At 33.9% G+C, this 16,984-nt stretch overlaps 1 protein-coding gene across 1 annotated transcript in view; it reads left to right on the top strand.

Moving 5' to 3' along the window:
- pth2ra (parathyroid hormone 2 receptor a) overlaps positions 1–16,984 on the top strand; it is a 108,152-nt gene that overhangs the window by 63,841 nt on the left and 27,327 nt on the right. The window contains exon 8 of the mRNA XM_056465716.1: positions 6,385–6,445. Coding sequence (XP_056321691.1) covers positions 6,385–6,445 — 61 coding nt within the window. The remainder of the gene's footprint in view (positions 1–6,384; positions 6,446–16,984) is intronic.

Genomic DNA, 16,984 nt, shown 5'->3' with positions numbered 1-16,984 from the left:
ACAGTATCATGTTTCATATCCTTCAATATCGATAAAAAAACTATGTTTAGGAGTATTAGGATTTTTAACCACTTTATTTTAATTTACCAACATTATAAAGGAAAATAGTTTTAATAGTCAAAAACAAAAATATTTAAACTAAATATCTCATCTCTTTAGAATAAGCATAAATGTTTAAGAGACTCTTAAACTTGATAAATAAAATGCTACAAATGGTAAATGGTAAAATGGTTAACAAATGGTTAAATGGTAAAGTGTAAATACTGAACAATCAAAGCAAAATTTAAGGTATATCAACATCTGTAAGGTGTCAATAATAATGATACAGTAAACCTCAAACTCTGTAAACAAAACAATTATGATAATCAAATCTGAGCTTTTAAAGGAACTAATCATCATTATTTAAATACATACTGCAACATTACAACTGGGATGCACAAGAAAAGAAACCAAAACGGCACTCTGGTGACATCCTTACATCCTTCTTTATTTACAATCTTCTTACTGTTGCAATAAGGCACTTATTTTTGTGTGTGTTGTTAGTCCGACCTGAAGTGACAAGCGTGCGCGGATGTTTTGTGTTTGTCTGAGGTAATTAGTCTGCCGTTATTACTGAAATATGTATATTCCATACAAAGTGTGAAGCAGCTTGGTTAGTTGTAGTGCTTGGGACATTCGGAAAAGGTCGGATGTTTTTCAATTAGGAGTACCTGGAAATGTGTGAGCACACATGCTTATTGGCATTGCTTTTTTTGTTTTTTGTTTTTTGTTTTTTTGTCTGTATCAGGGATGAACACAAAAATCTTTAACAGAAGGCTGTACCAAGCCAAAAATACACACACATTGTTGATAACCCTGCAAATCCAGACCTTATCTATTAACGATTAAGCATGGACATTTAAAGGATGAGTTATCCTTGCACTGACATGCGTCCACGACTTCACACATTACACAAAGTGTGTGCAGTGTAGGCTACGTTACCTTATGGAGTCACTCTCTTGGCATTGCATATTGGGGACGCATAAAACCCTGATATGCGGGATTCTTTCATATTCAGAGTCCTGCCTTTAATCCGCTGGTCAGCTAATCAAAAAGTAGGCTTCTTGATGTTTAACTATGGGTGGGTCACGGGTAGATAAGATAAGTAGCCATAAATATGCAACGCATTCTTTTATTTTAAAAATCACGCGACCATCATTTCACAATGTTTAATAATAAATAATCGTATTTTTATTAAAACAAAAGTGATTTAGCAATACCGGGCCACTGACAAGCTAACTGCAGAGAAACAAAGCAACCATCGCAGCAACCACAGTGAGCACTTATTCCGAAGTTCAGCTCTTCTTTTTTGCACTTGATTATTATGCGTTTGATGTTAAAAAATCAATAATGAATATGCCTACAAGAGTGTATCCTGTGTGTGCATCTTTTATCACTGAAGCCTCTGTCTTCCAAAACTGAAAGTTGCTTTGTCTGTCTGGCAATATTTCGGCTTTTAATCAAATGGAAAGTTAATTTAGATGAGCCAATATTCCAAAATTGCAGTAAAGTAACTGTGACGTACGGCCACACATCGAATCTGAGGTTTGACCTCATCTCAATCTCTCTCTAATCCAGACATCGATAGACACCGCACAAGTCAAGTCGCAAAACTGAGGCTGGTACCAGCTGACAGAATAGCTGAAGCCTTTGCGAAATCTGTCAAAATACAGCATAATATTAATTAATTTTAATATTAACCTAATATTAATTTTTATCGTACAGAAATCTTTGTGAATCAATCATTGGGTCATTTGATTTGCTCAATAAAACATCCTCATTCAGCTGAATGAATTAAATTTTTAATGAATATGTGAAGTATTGATGAAATTTTAACTAATGAAGCCATACAGTACTAGAAATAGAAAAGGAATAATATAAATTAATAGAAACTAAATATTGTCCAAATAATATTTTAGATCCATTTATAATAATATCTATTTTTCACAATATAAATTAGGTTTTAGTTTTTTATAGATGTAACGCTCACAAAAATAATAATACAACTGAGATGAATCCAAGGTGAAAAATAATAGAGTAATAGAGTCCAAAAACAGTGTAAACAAGTTCACAAAATGTGGCAAAACGTGAGTCGATAGCATCCAGAGGTCAGCTGCTAACCAGGCAAACAGACCAGATATCCAGAGCAAGCCCACCAAAAGTTCTGACAAGACACGGAGTACCATGAACAAACAATAACAAACTGATAATGTAACAAAGTTCTGCCGCTCAGATATAGCCGTGGTAATTAGCCACAGCTTATCGGCTGATCAGAAAAGCTTTGATCAATAAACCACGTGACCATAACAACACTGACACGCCACAACATTGCACATGGCATGGAGAAACCAAAACATGCATGTGACAACAACACAGACAATACCAGAAGTGCGCACACACCTACAACCATGACAATAGATGCAATTTAAATTGTAAGATTAAAAAAAAAAATCTAAATCCTGATTTAACAAACGTTTTCTTTTGTTTTGCATTTTAAGGATACAAGGATATAATCTGTAATATATTAAACATCGCACACCCCTACTATCTACTATTTGCAGATTGATATCCGTATGAATCATATATATATATCTTGCTTAGTGATATACCAATTCAACCAAGGGTAAAAAAACAGATCTGGTCATGTTGAGATATGCATATAAATATTTATTACTGACAAAAAGTCACCGAAGACTTGATTTTTTGTTTACTTGTGTGTGTAATGAAGGGCATGTGGAAACTTCAACATGATCAGAATCGAAAACGAGTTTTTAGCTTTTAGTTTTCAATCCCAAAGACTGATTGTGCATCGAGGCAAAGCGTTTATAGTCTGAAATAATAATCATTTTGTCAGAACTGAAATATTCAATCAGGTTTTCTTACACTCCAGCCAGAACAGATGCGCGCCCTGTCCAGTGTTTGGAATAAAAAACACTCCATTGGCAATAAGTAAACAAGCAGCGTTTTTATCATGATTACTCTGCAGGATATCCATCTATGAGAGCAAGTCTCCGCAGGCGCTCTCGATCCCCTGGTGAGGCGTTAAAGGTTTAGAGTCATGCTTCAGTTCCTCCCTAAAATGTCTTAACACTTTTAAACATCCGTTTACATGATGTTTTCTTTTTTCCACGCAATTTATTCGGCTTCACTTCTGTGCATGCTAAATTAGGAACTCAAAATACCTTGAACTCTTGTTTGTATAGTGTATTTAATACGAAGAGATGCAATGTCATTAAGGCAAAACTGACTTTTTTCATGCACCTGTCAATTTTGAGTTTTTTGGATTGTCATGTAGTGCTTTTTATGAATTGTTTTTTGTTCTATAAAGTTAAATGCAAAGAAAACATTCAGCTACATCTTTATTGCTTCTTTAATTATACTTTTTAAAAATGTATGTTGGTGGATTTCAATTGCAATACATATATTTTTTAAAGCCATTAAAAAGCCATAAATCTTCACTTCAGCAGCACATGCACACAACTTCATGTTTTATTCATATCTGTCATCTGTTTTTTTTAACTGAGGTATATTTTAACACATTATTTGACTGATTATATAACATTTTATTCTACAAAGTTGTGAAAATGTACTTTACTGGCTATTCACAGTATATTCAAATGAATGAAAAGATATTTCTAAAATCCCTTCTGTAAAAACCTTTAAAAGAAAACAAGAATTTTGCACAAGACAACATCCAATGTGCTGATATCTATTCTTAAAAGGTGCACAAATTAATAGCCTAGTTTAGGGAAATAATGACTAAATTGCATGTTTAAACATAACACTTTTGCAAGAAAAGATCTGATTGGTCAGATTTGCATAAACCTATGCTTGACACATAAAAGCTATGCTTGGCACATAACATTTATTATAATATTAATATTAAATTGATATAAATTATTAACCTATTGCACTAATCTTGCATCCAATTCTTTGCATATACTTTTATTGCGGTATTGATAATATTTCAATATATTGTTCAGCCCTAATAAAAAAATGCATTTGCCAAATAAATCTGACTTAACTCTGACTTAGTGAACATTACATTCACATGACTAATCGGATGTCTCTATTACCACCTATTATGCGTATAATATATAAATGAGTCCTTGTAAACCATCAACACCAACATGCATATGTGTGTTTCATAAAGGAGCTTTTCAGACTGTCTCTGGTGTTATTTAAGCTAAAATTCTAATCATAAGTTAAATTATTTTTATTACTTGAAATTACTTTATTTAAAAAATATTTTTATTATTATTTATATTATTTGAATTAAATATAATTGATAAAAAAAGCAATGTAGTAAAAAACTTTAATTTGATTTCATTTAGTTGCCAAGAAAATATTTATAATTTGCATTCAGTTTAATTTAAAATAACGAGAACTCAAATAAAACCTAAAATAACAATGACAATATACATATATAAAAAATAATAAAAATATAAATAAATAAAAATAATAATAATAATAATAATAATAATAAAAATAATTAACTTTTTATTATTAAAATATTAACTAAAATTAAAAAAGCTAAAAACGCTGTTTATAATATTAAAGAGCCCATATTATACATGAAATAGGGTCATATTTAGGTTGTAAGGGTCTCCAACAACAGTCTAATATGCATGCAAGGTCATAAAACACTTTGATGGTCTTATAATCTGCATTTATTTTTACCTAATTATCCCAGCGACTCCCATATGAATCGTTCAGCGATTCATTTGTTCCCAAACCCCTCCTCAGCGCGAAGCTAATCTGCGCTGATTGGACCGATGACAGCCTGCTGCGATTGGTCGACAGTGACAGGCTTCAGCGCGAGGCAGAGTGAAATGCCCAGCTGCTAATCAACAATATAAAAGTAGTCACAGTGCATACACGCTTCATAGTGTAAGGCTTTTTTCACACACACACACACACAACCCTCCTCAGAAGAACTGGGGAGATCGACGCGAGTCTCCTAGCCGTCACACACTCTACCTGCTCTTTTTCTCTCTATCTCTCTCACACACACACACACAAACAGCTCCTCAGAAGAACTAGGGAGAGCGACGCGAGTCTCCTGTCTCCTAGCAGTCACACACTCGACCTGCTCTTTTTCTCACACACGCACACACAAACACAAACACACACACATCACGCTCCTCCTCAGAACTAGGGAGATCGACACGAGTCTCCTGTCTCCTAGCTTACGATGGCCATAGCAACGACTAACGGCAGTGGAACGCGAGCTCACAAAAGCATTTAACGTTGAATCCGTAAACAAAGCGGCACGCGTCGCGTTTTCAACGTGGCTTACATGCGATATGAGAATATAAAGAGTAACCGCGTGTACTGTACCAGGTTAACAAGTAACAAAACACAATAAATACATAATTTGCAAGCTAGAGTAAACGAGGCAACAATTTTAATCGCAAGTACTTACACTAGTGAATAAACCTCAACCACTGACTCTTCACAGTTTCATCTTTGGGTAGAGACTGTCAATATTATCCATCTGAGCACAGCGTGACTTCATTCGACCGGCGGCGTCTGTGTGTGTGTGTCTAGTGTTTTTTCTGTGTTAGTGGGCGGGGCCGCAGGTTTCAAATCTCCCGGGTTTGCGCGCGTAACTACTGGCGAGGCTTGTGTTTCGTAGCCGCGTCATGACTCGTTATCAAGACGACTCGTTTGAAGCACTATGAGTCGACTCTTTTATAGATGAATCAATAATTTTAAACACTGTACACTTACAGATTTAAGCCTTAGCTGGATATTTCACTTCACTTAGAGCTGCTTAGAGCACACTACATGGAAGGGCATTTTCAAAAACCCATAATATGGGCTCTTTAAATTAATATAAAATATTAACCGATTGCATATACTTTTCTATTGCATTAATTTATTGCATATCTAATCTTTAGTACTTTTATCGCAGTAATGATAATATTTCAATATATTGTTCAGCCCTAATGGAAATGCATTTGCCGAATGAAGTCTGACTTGGTGAACATTACATCCACATGACTAATCGGATGCATCTAACTTTGTATACTGTTGGTTACTAGGTCACCAAAACTTAGCCAGCTGCTCGAATGACTTGATGTAAATTCACCTAATTAGCATTTGTTTTGTTTTTTCTTTTTTTTGTGAACTGCAAAAAGATTTGTTTCCCATTTGAATTTGCAGCTAGTGTGACATTATAATGTTACAACTGTCTGTATGAATATTTACATAGTCCTTTAACAGACACTTCTGTCCAAAGTGACTTACACTTGTCACTTTGTCACTTGTCAATTGTCACTTACATTACAATGCTTGCTAACAGTTTATTGAAACACTTTCCCTTGTTCTGTTTGATTACAGGTGTTCCTGCCGTCTTTGTTGCAGCATGGGCTGTTGTCAGGGCAACGCTGGCGGATGCAAGGTGATTTCATGTGTTTATTCTCACAGACTTGACCTCATGTTCATAAAATGATGATAGATGTCATGTAGAGACTTCGTCTAAACAATGGCAGAGTTAAGAAAAAAAAACGTGGGTGAAAAACTTATTTCAGGCTTAACAGTAAAGCAAAAAAAATTCCTTCATTATTTTTTTATTTTCTATATTATTTAACCGTTGGATATACAGTAGTGGCAGTATGGAGGCAGGTTCGTGTCAAAGAGTTTTCATGCAATAGAGTGTGCTTGGAACCTACACAATTTTTAGCCTTCCTGTGAAATGATAACGGTTTTTCTAATGTTTTCCAAGTGAAGTATAACAGAGCAAGGACATTTCCCAGAATTCCCTGTTAAATTTCTATATTTTTCTTTCTATATTTCTAAATTTTTCATATTTATTTTAGTTTGGCTGCGATTTAAAAACAACCAAGCTCATTGAAAATATGTGCTCAGGACTACATTTTTGAGAACCGACAAATAATGTATGTACCCTGGACTACTTTTTTTTTGCAGTTTTTTTTTTCTTCACCAATCCACTAGAGGGTGCAGTGTACATTTTTCACAATCTCAAAAACATTATGGGGCACATTTTAGAATATTTCATAATATACAGATATTAATAATATTATTAATATTATATATATTGATATCACTGGACTGTTGTCCAATGATTATCTAATTAACCTAAAATTGCCTAGTTAACCTAATTAGCCTAGTTAAGCCTTTAAACTGTTTAACTTCAAGCTGTTTAGTAGTATGTTGTGAAACATCTAGTAAAATATTATGTACTAGCATCATGGCAAAGACAAGAAATTAGCTATTAGAAATTGGTGACTAGAAATTAGTTAAAAATTATTGCATTTTTAAAAAATGTGCTGAAAAAAATCTGTTAAACAGAACTAATAGCACAGGGAAATATTTGAAAAAGAATAAAAATTTTACAGGAGGGCTAATGTTGACTTCAACTGTACCAGATCATATAGTACAAATGAATGATACGCATGCAAAGCACAATTCACAAAACAATAAGTATTTTAATGGGCATCACGGTTTCGCAGTGGGTAGCACGATCGCCTCACAGCAAGAAGGTCGCTGGTTCGAGCCTCGGCTGGGTCAGTTTGCATTTCTGTGTGGAGTTTGCATGTTCTCCCCGTGGGTTTCCTTCGGGTGCTCTGCTTTCCCCCACAGTCCAAAGACATGTGGTATAGGTGAATTGGGTAAGCTAAATTGTCTATAGTGTATGTGTGAGAATGAGTGTGTATGGATGTTTCCCAGTGAGGGGTTGCTGCTGGAAGGGCATTAGCTGTGTAAAACATATGCTGGATAAGTTGGCGGTTCATTCCGCTGTGGTGACCCCAGATTAATGAAGGGACTAAGCTGAAAAGAAAATGAATGAATAAGTATTTTGCTTGTGAGTTTAACTATGCTTGAGTACATAGCGTCCTTTGTGTGAATTATTATTGAGACTAATCCACCTCTATACATCCGAGACGTTTGCAAAGTATTAAATAATTTGCAATAGCATTATTATGTTTTGTCTGGTTTACAAGTTTCATTCTGTAATACGTACAAGTGGATCAAACAATTGACTGGATCAAAACAACACACTGACTCAAATATAATCAGATATTAATGTTTCATGGCTTCTTTCTTGTAATGATTAGCAGCTATTCTCCTGTGCATTCCTTATAATATGCAATGTCACAAAAGTAACAGTTAAACCGTGGAACATGTGCAAAGGCTTTAGATCCTCCAATTACAAATGCACAATATGCTGATAAAATCTACATCCAAATAACAGCAATATATTTGAAGAACTTTTAATGTCAAGTTTTTAGACTGGACATCACTTTTTCAACGACTGTTAATTATCGTTTACTTATTTTCATTCAGAAGTGCCACTATTTGAAATCAGCAGCCTTATTGTTGCAAAGTAGATTAAAAAGTTTAGGAAATGTTTTTTAACAAAGGGAGGAAGTACTTCAAAATACAAAATTTTAATGCTGCAGACATGTAACTGTTGACTTCCATAGTAATATTTTCTTTTTACAACTATTGAAGTTAACGGTTACATGTTTCCAACTTTTTTCCAATTGTTGTGTTCTCAACCATGCTTGGTAGAAGGAAAGAATGAGTAAATGATGACATATTTTGTTATTGTGGTGTGAACTTTAAATCTGTTCAAGTAATAAGAAATAATATTAAGTCTTTACTACAAATCTAAGCTACTAAAAACACAGAGGTAGTCTAGCACATTCCTAATCCAGCCACATTGATATAGTCACATATTTTTTCATTGTTTCAAGTTCAGCAAAACTGTAATGCATTGATCTGTACTAATTGAGAACTTAGCGCTTTTCTTGGCTCTCTAAATGTTTGCTTATGTTGAAACATAACTGTTGTTTTATCAGCAGATCATCTAAATGAAGTCGTGTTTTTTGGTGTCAGATTGATGTAGGACCGGGCCCGAGGCGCTATCTTTTGCTTGTTTTATTTTCAAACACTTGCTGAATTTCATTGTCTTTCTCCCCTTGAGAGCACAATCTGTATTCTTGCAGCTTACAGGCTGTTAGTGATGCTACAAAAGCAACAACCTGCCGCTTCTCTGGGGAGAACATGCTCTGTCAACATAAGGCTTTGTTTTAGATGTAGTGTTTCTTTTTTAACTGCTGGTGCTATAAGGTGGCCTAGTTTAGTTTATTAAAGATCATAGCCTTTATCTTTTTAAAAATTCACACTGCACGTTATATTTAATGGTGCAACCAATTAAACCTTTGATATTATTTTTAAAACCTACATTTAAACCTTTAATATACATTTTTCTAAATTCTTTATTTTGATGTTGTGGGAAAAAACTGTAAACCATTTGAACAAATAAGGAATGTTTATGTTATGTGTACTTATATATTTTTAATTGATAAAATAAGGGTGCATTATTAAGACAGTAGGGAAAAGAACTGCCTATCATGGATAAATACATTATATGCATATATTTATATTTATTATGAATAAATAAACATAGATTAACAAATACACAAGTAGTGTTTTCCTCAGAAATTTGAGACAGCTTAAATGCACTTCAAAGATAAACAGGTTAACAAGAAAACCTGAGAACCATAAACAAAGAGAGTAAACAGCAAGCAAATAGAAAAATTCTTTCAACCCTGTACATACATACATACATACATACATATATACATACATACATACATACAAACACTACCGGTCAAAAGTTTTTTTTATTATTTAAATGATTCTGTTCATCAAGGTGGCATTTATTTAATGTAAAAAATGGTTAAATATTTAAATATTTATTACAATTTTAAATAACTGATTTCTTATTGAATATAATTTTAAATGAAGTTATTACTACAGTCATTATTGCTTTTATTACTATTACTAATAATAATAATAATAATTATTAATATTAGAGTGATTTCTGAAGGATCATGTGACTTTGAAGACTGGAGGAATGAAGCTGAAAATTCATCTTTAAAATCACTCGAATAAATTATCAAATTAAATGATAAACTACTTTTGAACAGTTATTTTACAATGCAATAACATTTCACAATTGTACAGTTTTTTTTATGAAATAAATGCAGCCTTGGTTACAAATTCTACTGACCCCAAACTTTTGACCGATAGTGTACATACATACATACATACATACATACATACAGTTGAAGTCAGATTTATTAGCCCCCCTGTTTATTTTTTTTCCCAATTTCTGTTTAACAGAGAGAAGATTTTTTTCAACAAATTTCTAATCATAATAGTTAATAACTTATTTCTAATAACTGATTTATTTTATCTTTGCCATGATGAAAGTAAATAATATTTAACTAGATATTTTTCAAAAACTTCTGTACAGCTTAAAGTGACATTTAAAGGCTTAACTAGGTTAATTAGGTTAACTAGACAGGTTAGGGTAATTAGGCAAGTTATTGTATAACGATGGTTTGTTCTGTAGACTATAAAAAACAGCTTAAAGGGGCTAATAATTTTGACCTTTAAATGTTTTTTAAAAAATTAAAAACTGCTTTTATTCTAGCCAAAATAAAACAAAAGACTTTCTCCAGAAGAAAAAATATTATCAGACATACTGTGAAAATTTCCTTGCTCTGTTAAACATAATTTGGGAAATATTTAAATACGAAAAAAAAATCAAAGGGGGCCTAATAATTCTGACTTCAACTGTACATGCATACATACATACATACATACATAGTGGTTTGTTCTTTTATTATAATTGTTTAATTATTTTAAAGTAAAACAGTTTTTGACACCACACTGAGCAACTTTAGTTTGTCTTTATGATAACCCGTTCACAAAAAATAAAAAGGCTTAGTTAATTTCAAGAAAGGAAGGACAATTTGTCATGTAAAATTAAATCACAGCAGCTTTGTTTGGGGAAATGAACTCAGATCACTGTTATTGCAACATTGTAAGGATGATCTTCATCTAATATACAGTATGTTCTGTATTTTATGTATAATCAGCTAGTTGCCTCTTTTTTATTTTTTATTTTAAACCAATTAGAGTTGTGGAGTTCTAAGGCTATTATTTGAGGCTATTATTTTTCTTTTAGCAATTGTTTCTGAGGAATCAAAGTGCTGATACTTTATCTCGTTTCAGCATTGTTCAGAGCAGAATTTCTCTTCAAATTGAACAAGAAATTGAAACCTCACTCCAATCACACGCTGTTCTTTAGTGCTTTTCCACGCTTTCATTTGTAGCTACTTTTACTGGCAGTGTAAAATAAAAGTCCTTTTCACACGGAACACTGTTTGACTGATCAAATGAATTACTAGCTAACTGTTGGACAATCTATAATTGCATCAGAGCTATGAAAATACTCAAAACTCGGTCTTTTTTTGTAATGTGCATAACAGAAGTTTAAATTATTAATGAGCAAAAGCTTGTTACAAGTACTCTCAGTAAGCTCATTTAAAATACAGTAAATCCTGATCGTGTCTAAAATACAAAATGTGAAGAATAATAACTTTTTCTGAAAGAACGAATAAGCATTTTAGAGATTTAAATTCTGTTTTAATTAAGTTCCTCGTTAGTCCTAGTATAAATTCAAAAATAGCCAGCTTAACTGATCTTTTTTTTTTCCAGTGGAGTGAAATACAAATGAAACATTAGTTTAAGGAAGGCTGGTAGTGAGACCGCAGAGCTGTCAAACGTCCTGACATTTGTGAGTTGTGAGTGATGCTGAGTTAATGGCTCTGAAAGACCATAAGATGTTCCCTTCGGAAGAGCAAATGTGAAGAAGATTACAGGTGTTCTTGAGCATTTCTGATCTGCATTCCTGTTGAAAAGTGGTAGACTGACAATACTGAGGTCATGAGAGAATGCGCATACTGATTAAACATATACCCTGCTGCATGCCAATGAGCACATGTTTACTAGCTCTTTGGTATTCCATATACTGTATGGCATAGCTTGCAAACCAAATGTTGTCTGTATATACATCTGAATATTTATACATTCAGTATTTATAAGTGGCAAATATTAGCAAAACTAGTAGTAAAGTTACAATATTTATAAGTAGCAAATGTAATGTTTATTGCAAAAACTAAAAATAACTTTTATTTTGGCAAATAAATAATACGTTCTCAAGTGCTGTTTAATGCAGAGAAGATATTCAAAATACATTTTTAAACCTTAATGACTAATTTCTATATCTAATTTCATTTGTCTTTGTCATGATGATGGTACATAATATTTACTAGTTTTTTCTTCTTCAGGATATTAGTATTCAGCTTAAAGCGCAATTTTATGGAGACCCGAAAGGGATGTGAATAGTGGGGGAAAAAATAGGTGAAAAAAAAAAAACTGAGTGGGAGAAAAAAAAACGTGATAGGAAAATATATATATTTAAGTTTTTGCGTTCCCTCGCAATGATGTTTTGCATTTTTGCAAAGATGTTTTGCGTTCCCTCGCAAAACTGGTTTTCCCCAAACACTTCCTGTTCACTTCATACATGTCAACTTCATACATGTTTTTGCTGAGATTCTCCTGTATTTTAACATTCTCTATCATCCTGTCATTAAGTATTTTCCCCTACTTCTCGTGTATTTTTAATCTTGAAAGCATGCTGAAATTTAAATAAAAATGTCTGCATTCACTTTCTTTCCATTAAAGCTGTTCGTCGATTACCGCCCTTCATATGCAACCTCTGAATTAGCGAATGCATGTATATGGACACGCTACGCATGATAAATTATTCCCAGATCAGCTTGTGTACACACCATTTAAAGAGGAGCTAAAGTGCAAAACACTTTGGAATTCGGGTGTGTGTTTAAACGGACAAATACACTAATATGTAAACATATCCTTCCTGTGTGTTTTATTTTAAACACAACTAATTTTCTCTTAAATGAGCACAAACATTTTTTCAAGTAATAGAATGCTTTCATTCTAGATCTGTGCGTTCTTACAGGGACACCTCTGTTATCAAACAAAACAAAATGAAAGATTCATGCTCTTCACTTGGCTGACATCAGAGGTGTCACTTTAAATGGTGTGTACATTCGCTAATTCAGAGGTTGCATATGAAGGGCGATGATGGACGCACAGCTTTAATGGAAAGAAAGTGAATGCAGATATTTTATATTCAATTCAGCATGCTTTAAAAATACACAATAAATAGGGGAAAATACTTAATGATGGGATGATAGAGAATGGTAAAATACAGGAGAATCCCGGCAAAAATGGGAGGGACATGAAGTGAACAGGAAGTGTTTGTGGGAACAAGATAACGCAAAACATCTTTGCAAAGGAACACAAAAACTTAATATATATATATATTTTCCTATCACTGTTTTTTTTTCGTCCACCCATTTTTTCCCCACCATCACGTCCCTTCCAGGTTTCTGTACAATTTAAAGGCTTAACTAGGTTAGTTAGGTTAATTTGGCAAGTTATTGGATAACAGTAGGTTGTTCTTTAGCCAATCTTAAAGAAAATCTTAAGGTGGCTAATCATTTTGAGCCTAAAAATTTCTTTAAAAAAATTAACAACTGCTAAAGGAACTGAAAGAAATAAGACATCACTAGGGAAATATTTAAAGAAAGAATTACAATTCCACCTTCAGGGCTAATGATTTTTCTTTTTAGCTGTATATGGAGAGCTGATGTTATGAACTGATGCCCTCAAACGTGTGTGAGAACAGATTGTTAAAGAAAAATTAAATCTCTAAAAGTATAGATTTTGTTTAATATTCCAGTGTTGTCATCTTAATGGTCAAAGTTAAACGGGTCTTTTAACACAGTAATTGGGAAACTTAATGAATATTAAACCCCCTGTTTCAGCAGCGGCTCAGAAATCAGTCAGTACATAGTGGATCTGTGCACTGGCTCTTAACTTATTCTTCAACTTTTATTTAATTAGCACCATAACATTTACAATATCTTTACACACACACATTAAACAATTATGGTTAACACACAAAAAATAATTAATTTTATAGCTTCAGCTCGCAAAATAACATGCATGTTCATCTAAATTTTACAATTTTGTCCAAAGCGACCTACAATTGAGGAGGCACATAGTGATTTTAGGGCATTTAGCGATTATAAGCAGAAGCTTCGAAATGGTTCTATTATACTTTTTTTAGGTGTATTAAATTTCTTAAATACCACTGCTAATAATATAACTTCTAATGGCAACTACCAAATAACGCACATAGAAAAGAAAGTAGAGATTTTAAAATTCATTTTATTTTATTTTTATGTATTTTTTTACACATATAATAACCTGTATTTACTCATTTTTTTCTTACTGTAGATAAAGTCCTGACAACTTATAAAACTATCTTCAAAAAAGCAATTTTTTCCAGAGTAGCCATGGAAATGTTTGGAAATTCCATGGAAATGTTTCCGATTCACGTATGCAAATTCGTCTTCAGAAGGCGTCTTTAAAGCAATGTGCGTGCAGTCGATCGCTCCAATTACATTGGGAAAACTGGCGATCGCTGCGCTGTAATGTAATGTTTGACTGGTCAACTGCATGGTATGAAAACCTTATATACTGCTAGACATGCGAATGATCACATACCATAAAACTGGCAATGCACGGCTCAAAGACGACTGGCTTAACCCCGAGCGGTCTGCCAGTTCCCTTTGGAATGAACCAGTTGCCAGGATACTTTGTAGTGTGCAATTTAACATAATTGCCTCTAGGAGCCGCCAATGGAAATAAAACAAACACACACAAGAAATACACGTACGCCAGATATGAAGTTGACATAGACCAACGCACATTCTCACGTTAACTTCATCGTTAGTAAATCCAAACGTGAGCGTGAAATCTGGTGTACCCAAAGTTTTTGTGCGTATGCAGCATTGACACATGAGGACCCAGTTCTCTTCAATCTGAACTTCAGATTGAGACTGCGAGGTTAATACTGTGCTATTTTGTAGTGTCTGACATTTTTGTTCCTTACTTGATGTTAAATCATGCTCCAATATCAAAGCTGTTGATAATAAAAAACTGTTATGACCTACACTGTAAAAAGAATTCTTGCTGCCTTGTTTATCCATTATTTACAAACCTTTTTTTTCAAATTCTAAGATTAAAAGATCATTTTACAACAAAGACTTGAAAGCCTCAGTTCCTGTAGTCTGCTGTTTACAGAAAAGACTTTTTCACAGCTATTGAAAAAGCTTGATCGCCCTTTGACTTCCTCATAGACCAAGAAACTGTTAGCAATGTTTGAATCGTAGATCTCTGGTCCCTAAATAGCTGAGCTAAATGTTATGAAACAACATGAATGATATCATATAATTGTGTCTAAACTTAACCGGCAGCCAGTGGAGAGACAATACACTGGAGTAATGTGATGCTTTTTTCAAAAAAACAAGCCTTTGTAAAGCATTCTCTACAAGCTGCAGATGAGATAATTACCGCTGTCAGATCTCAACACAGAGGGAGATGCAATAGTCCAGTTCAGGGTATTAAAAGCATGAACATGCATCTCCAAATCTTTTAGGAAGGGTTTTAACCTCCAAATTGTTTTAAGCCGATAACAAATACTTCTTACAACAGATTATATCATTTTTTGATAAAAGTCGAGAGGTACTTATGACATCAAGATGCTGTTTTTTTTTTTTCTAATCTTCTCTGTAAATTTTGCTCAACAAAATATCATCTAAAGTGAAGCAGTGTAACCACCTGTTATTAATATTATACTATTAAATTCATAGGAAGAGTGAGATTATGTGAAATTTTGACACCAATGTGTGGTGTATTTTAGCAGTCATTTGGCATGTAATAATCTGTGATGTCGGGCGAAGCAGTGACGCAGTAGGTAGTGCTGAGTGTGTATGGATGTTTCCCAGAGATGGGTTGCAGCTGGAAGGGCATCCGCTGTGTAAAAACAAATGCTGGATAAGTTGGCGGTTCATTCCGCTGTGGCGACTCCGGAATAATAAAGGGACTAAGCCAAAAAGAAAATGAATGAATGAATCTGTGATGTCAACATAATGCACATTTTATTACATGGGATGTAAAAAATCTTATTAATTACCAATTTCCTCATACAGGTAAAATTAAGAGATACAAACAAGCAAATTCTCATGTTAAATATTGTTAAATATTTGACTTTTTAATGTCAAATAAATTGTCTTTGAAATGTATGGTCAAGTACACTCACCGGCCACTTTATCAGGTACACCTTACTAGTACTGGGTTGGACCCCCTTTTGCCTTCAGAACTGCCTTAGGCCCAATCCCAGGTCTATTTTTGTACCCCTACAAAAATACACTCTGTTTTAAGGGCCATGGGGAAGGGCTTCAAAATTTACCCACAGCACTACAGCACATTAAAAGCCCATTGTCAGCCACTAGACTTTTCTGACAGGGTATTGCAGTGTCATCGAGTGTCAGAATGTTGTGGGACTGCTGTACAGGAGTTATTATTAAGGATTATAGATAGCGAAATTTAGCGTTTTTTATTTTAGCATTTTTTTGAAAAAGCATGACAGTAAAACACGAATGCTTTTATATAAAATTCTTAATAATGACAAAAAAAAAATACAAATTTGTGGATCTCCTTCAGGGTGCAGCTGTGGCAGGTGTATTCTGGGAAATTTTCATACCCCTTGGTTTCGAGTGTGGTCCTGAAAAATCTTCGTCCGAAGGGGTATCTACCCCTTGCCCTTAGCCCTACTCCTTCAAGCTAAAGAGAATTGGGACACCCCTACCCCTTCACGGGAACGCGTATTGTCATGTTTAAGAAACAAGTCTGAGATGATTCTCGCTTTGACATGGCGCGTTAAAGAGATGCCATTTAGAGATGCTCTTCTGCATACCTCGTTTGTAACGAGTGGTTATTTGAGTTACTGTTGCCTTTCTATCAGCTCAAACCAATGGCCATTCTCCTCTGACCTCTGGCATCAACAAGGTATTTGCACCCACAGAACTGCCGCTCACTGGATATTTTGTTTTTTTGACCATTCTCTGTAAACCCTAGAGATGGTTGTGTGAAAATCCCAGTAGATCAGCAGTTTCTGAAA

This window comes from Danio aesculapii, chromosome 9 (assembly GCF_903798145.1).
Source record: "Danio aesculapii chromosome 9, fDanAes4.1, whole genome shotgun sequence".
NCBI classification, from domain to species: domain Eukaryota; kingdom Metazoa; phylum Chordata; class Actinopteri; order Cypriniformes; family Danionidae; genus Danio; species Danio aesculapii.
Note: the sequence above shows the minus strand (reverse complement) of the source record. Positions and strands in the feature narration are given on the sequence as shown.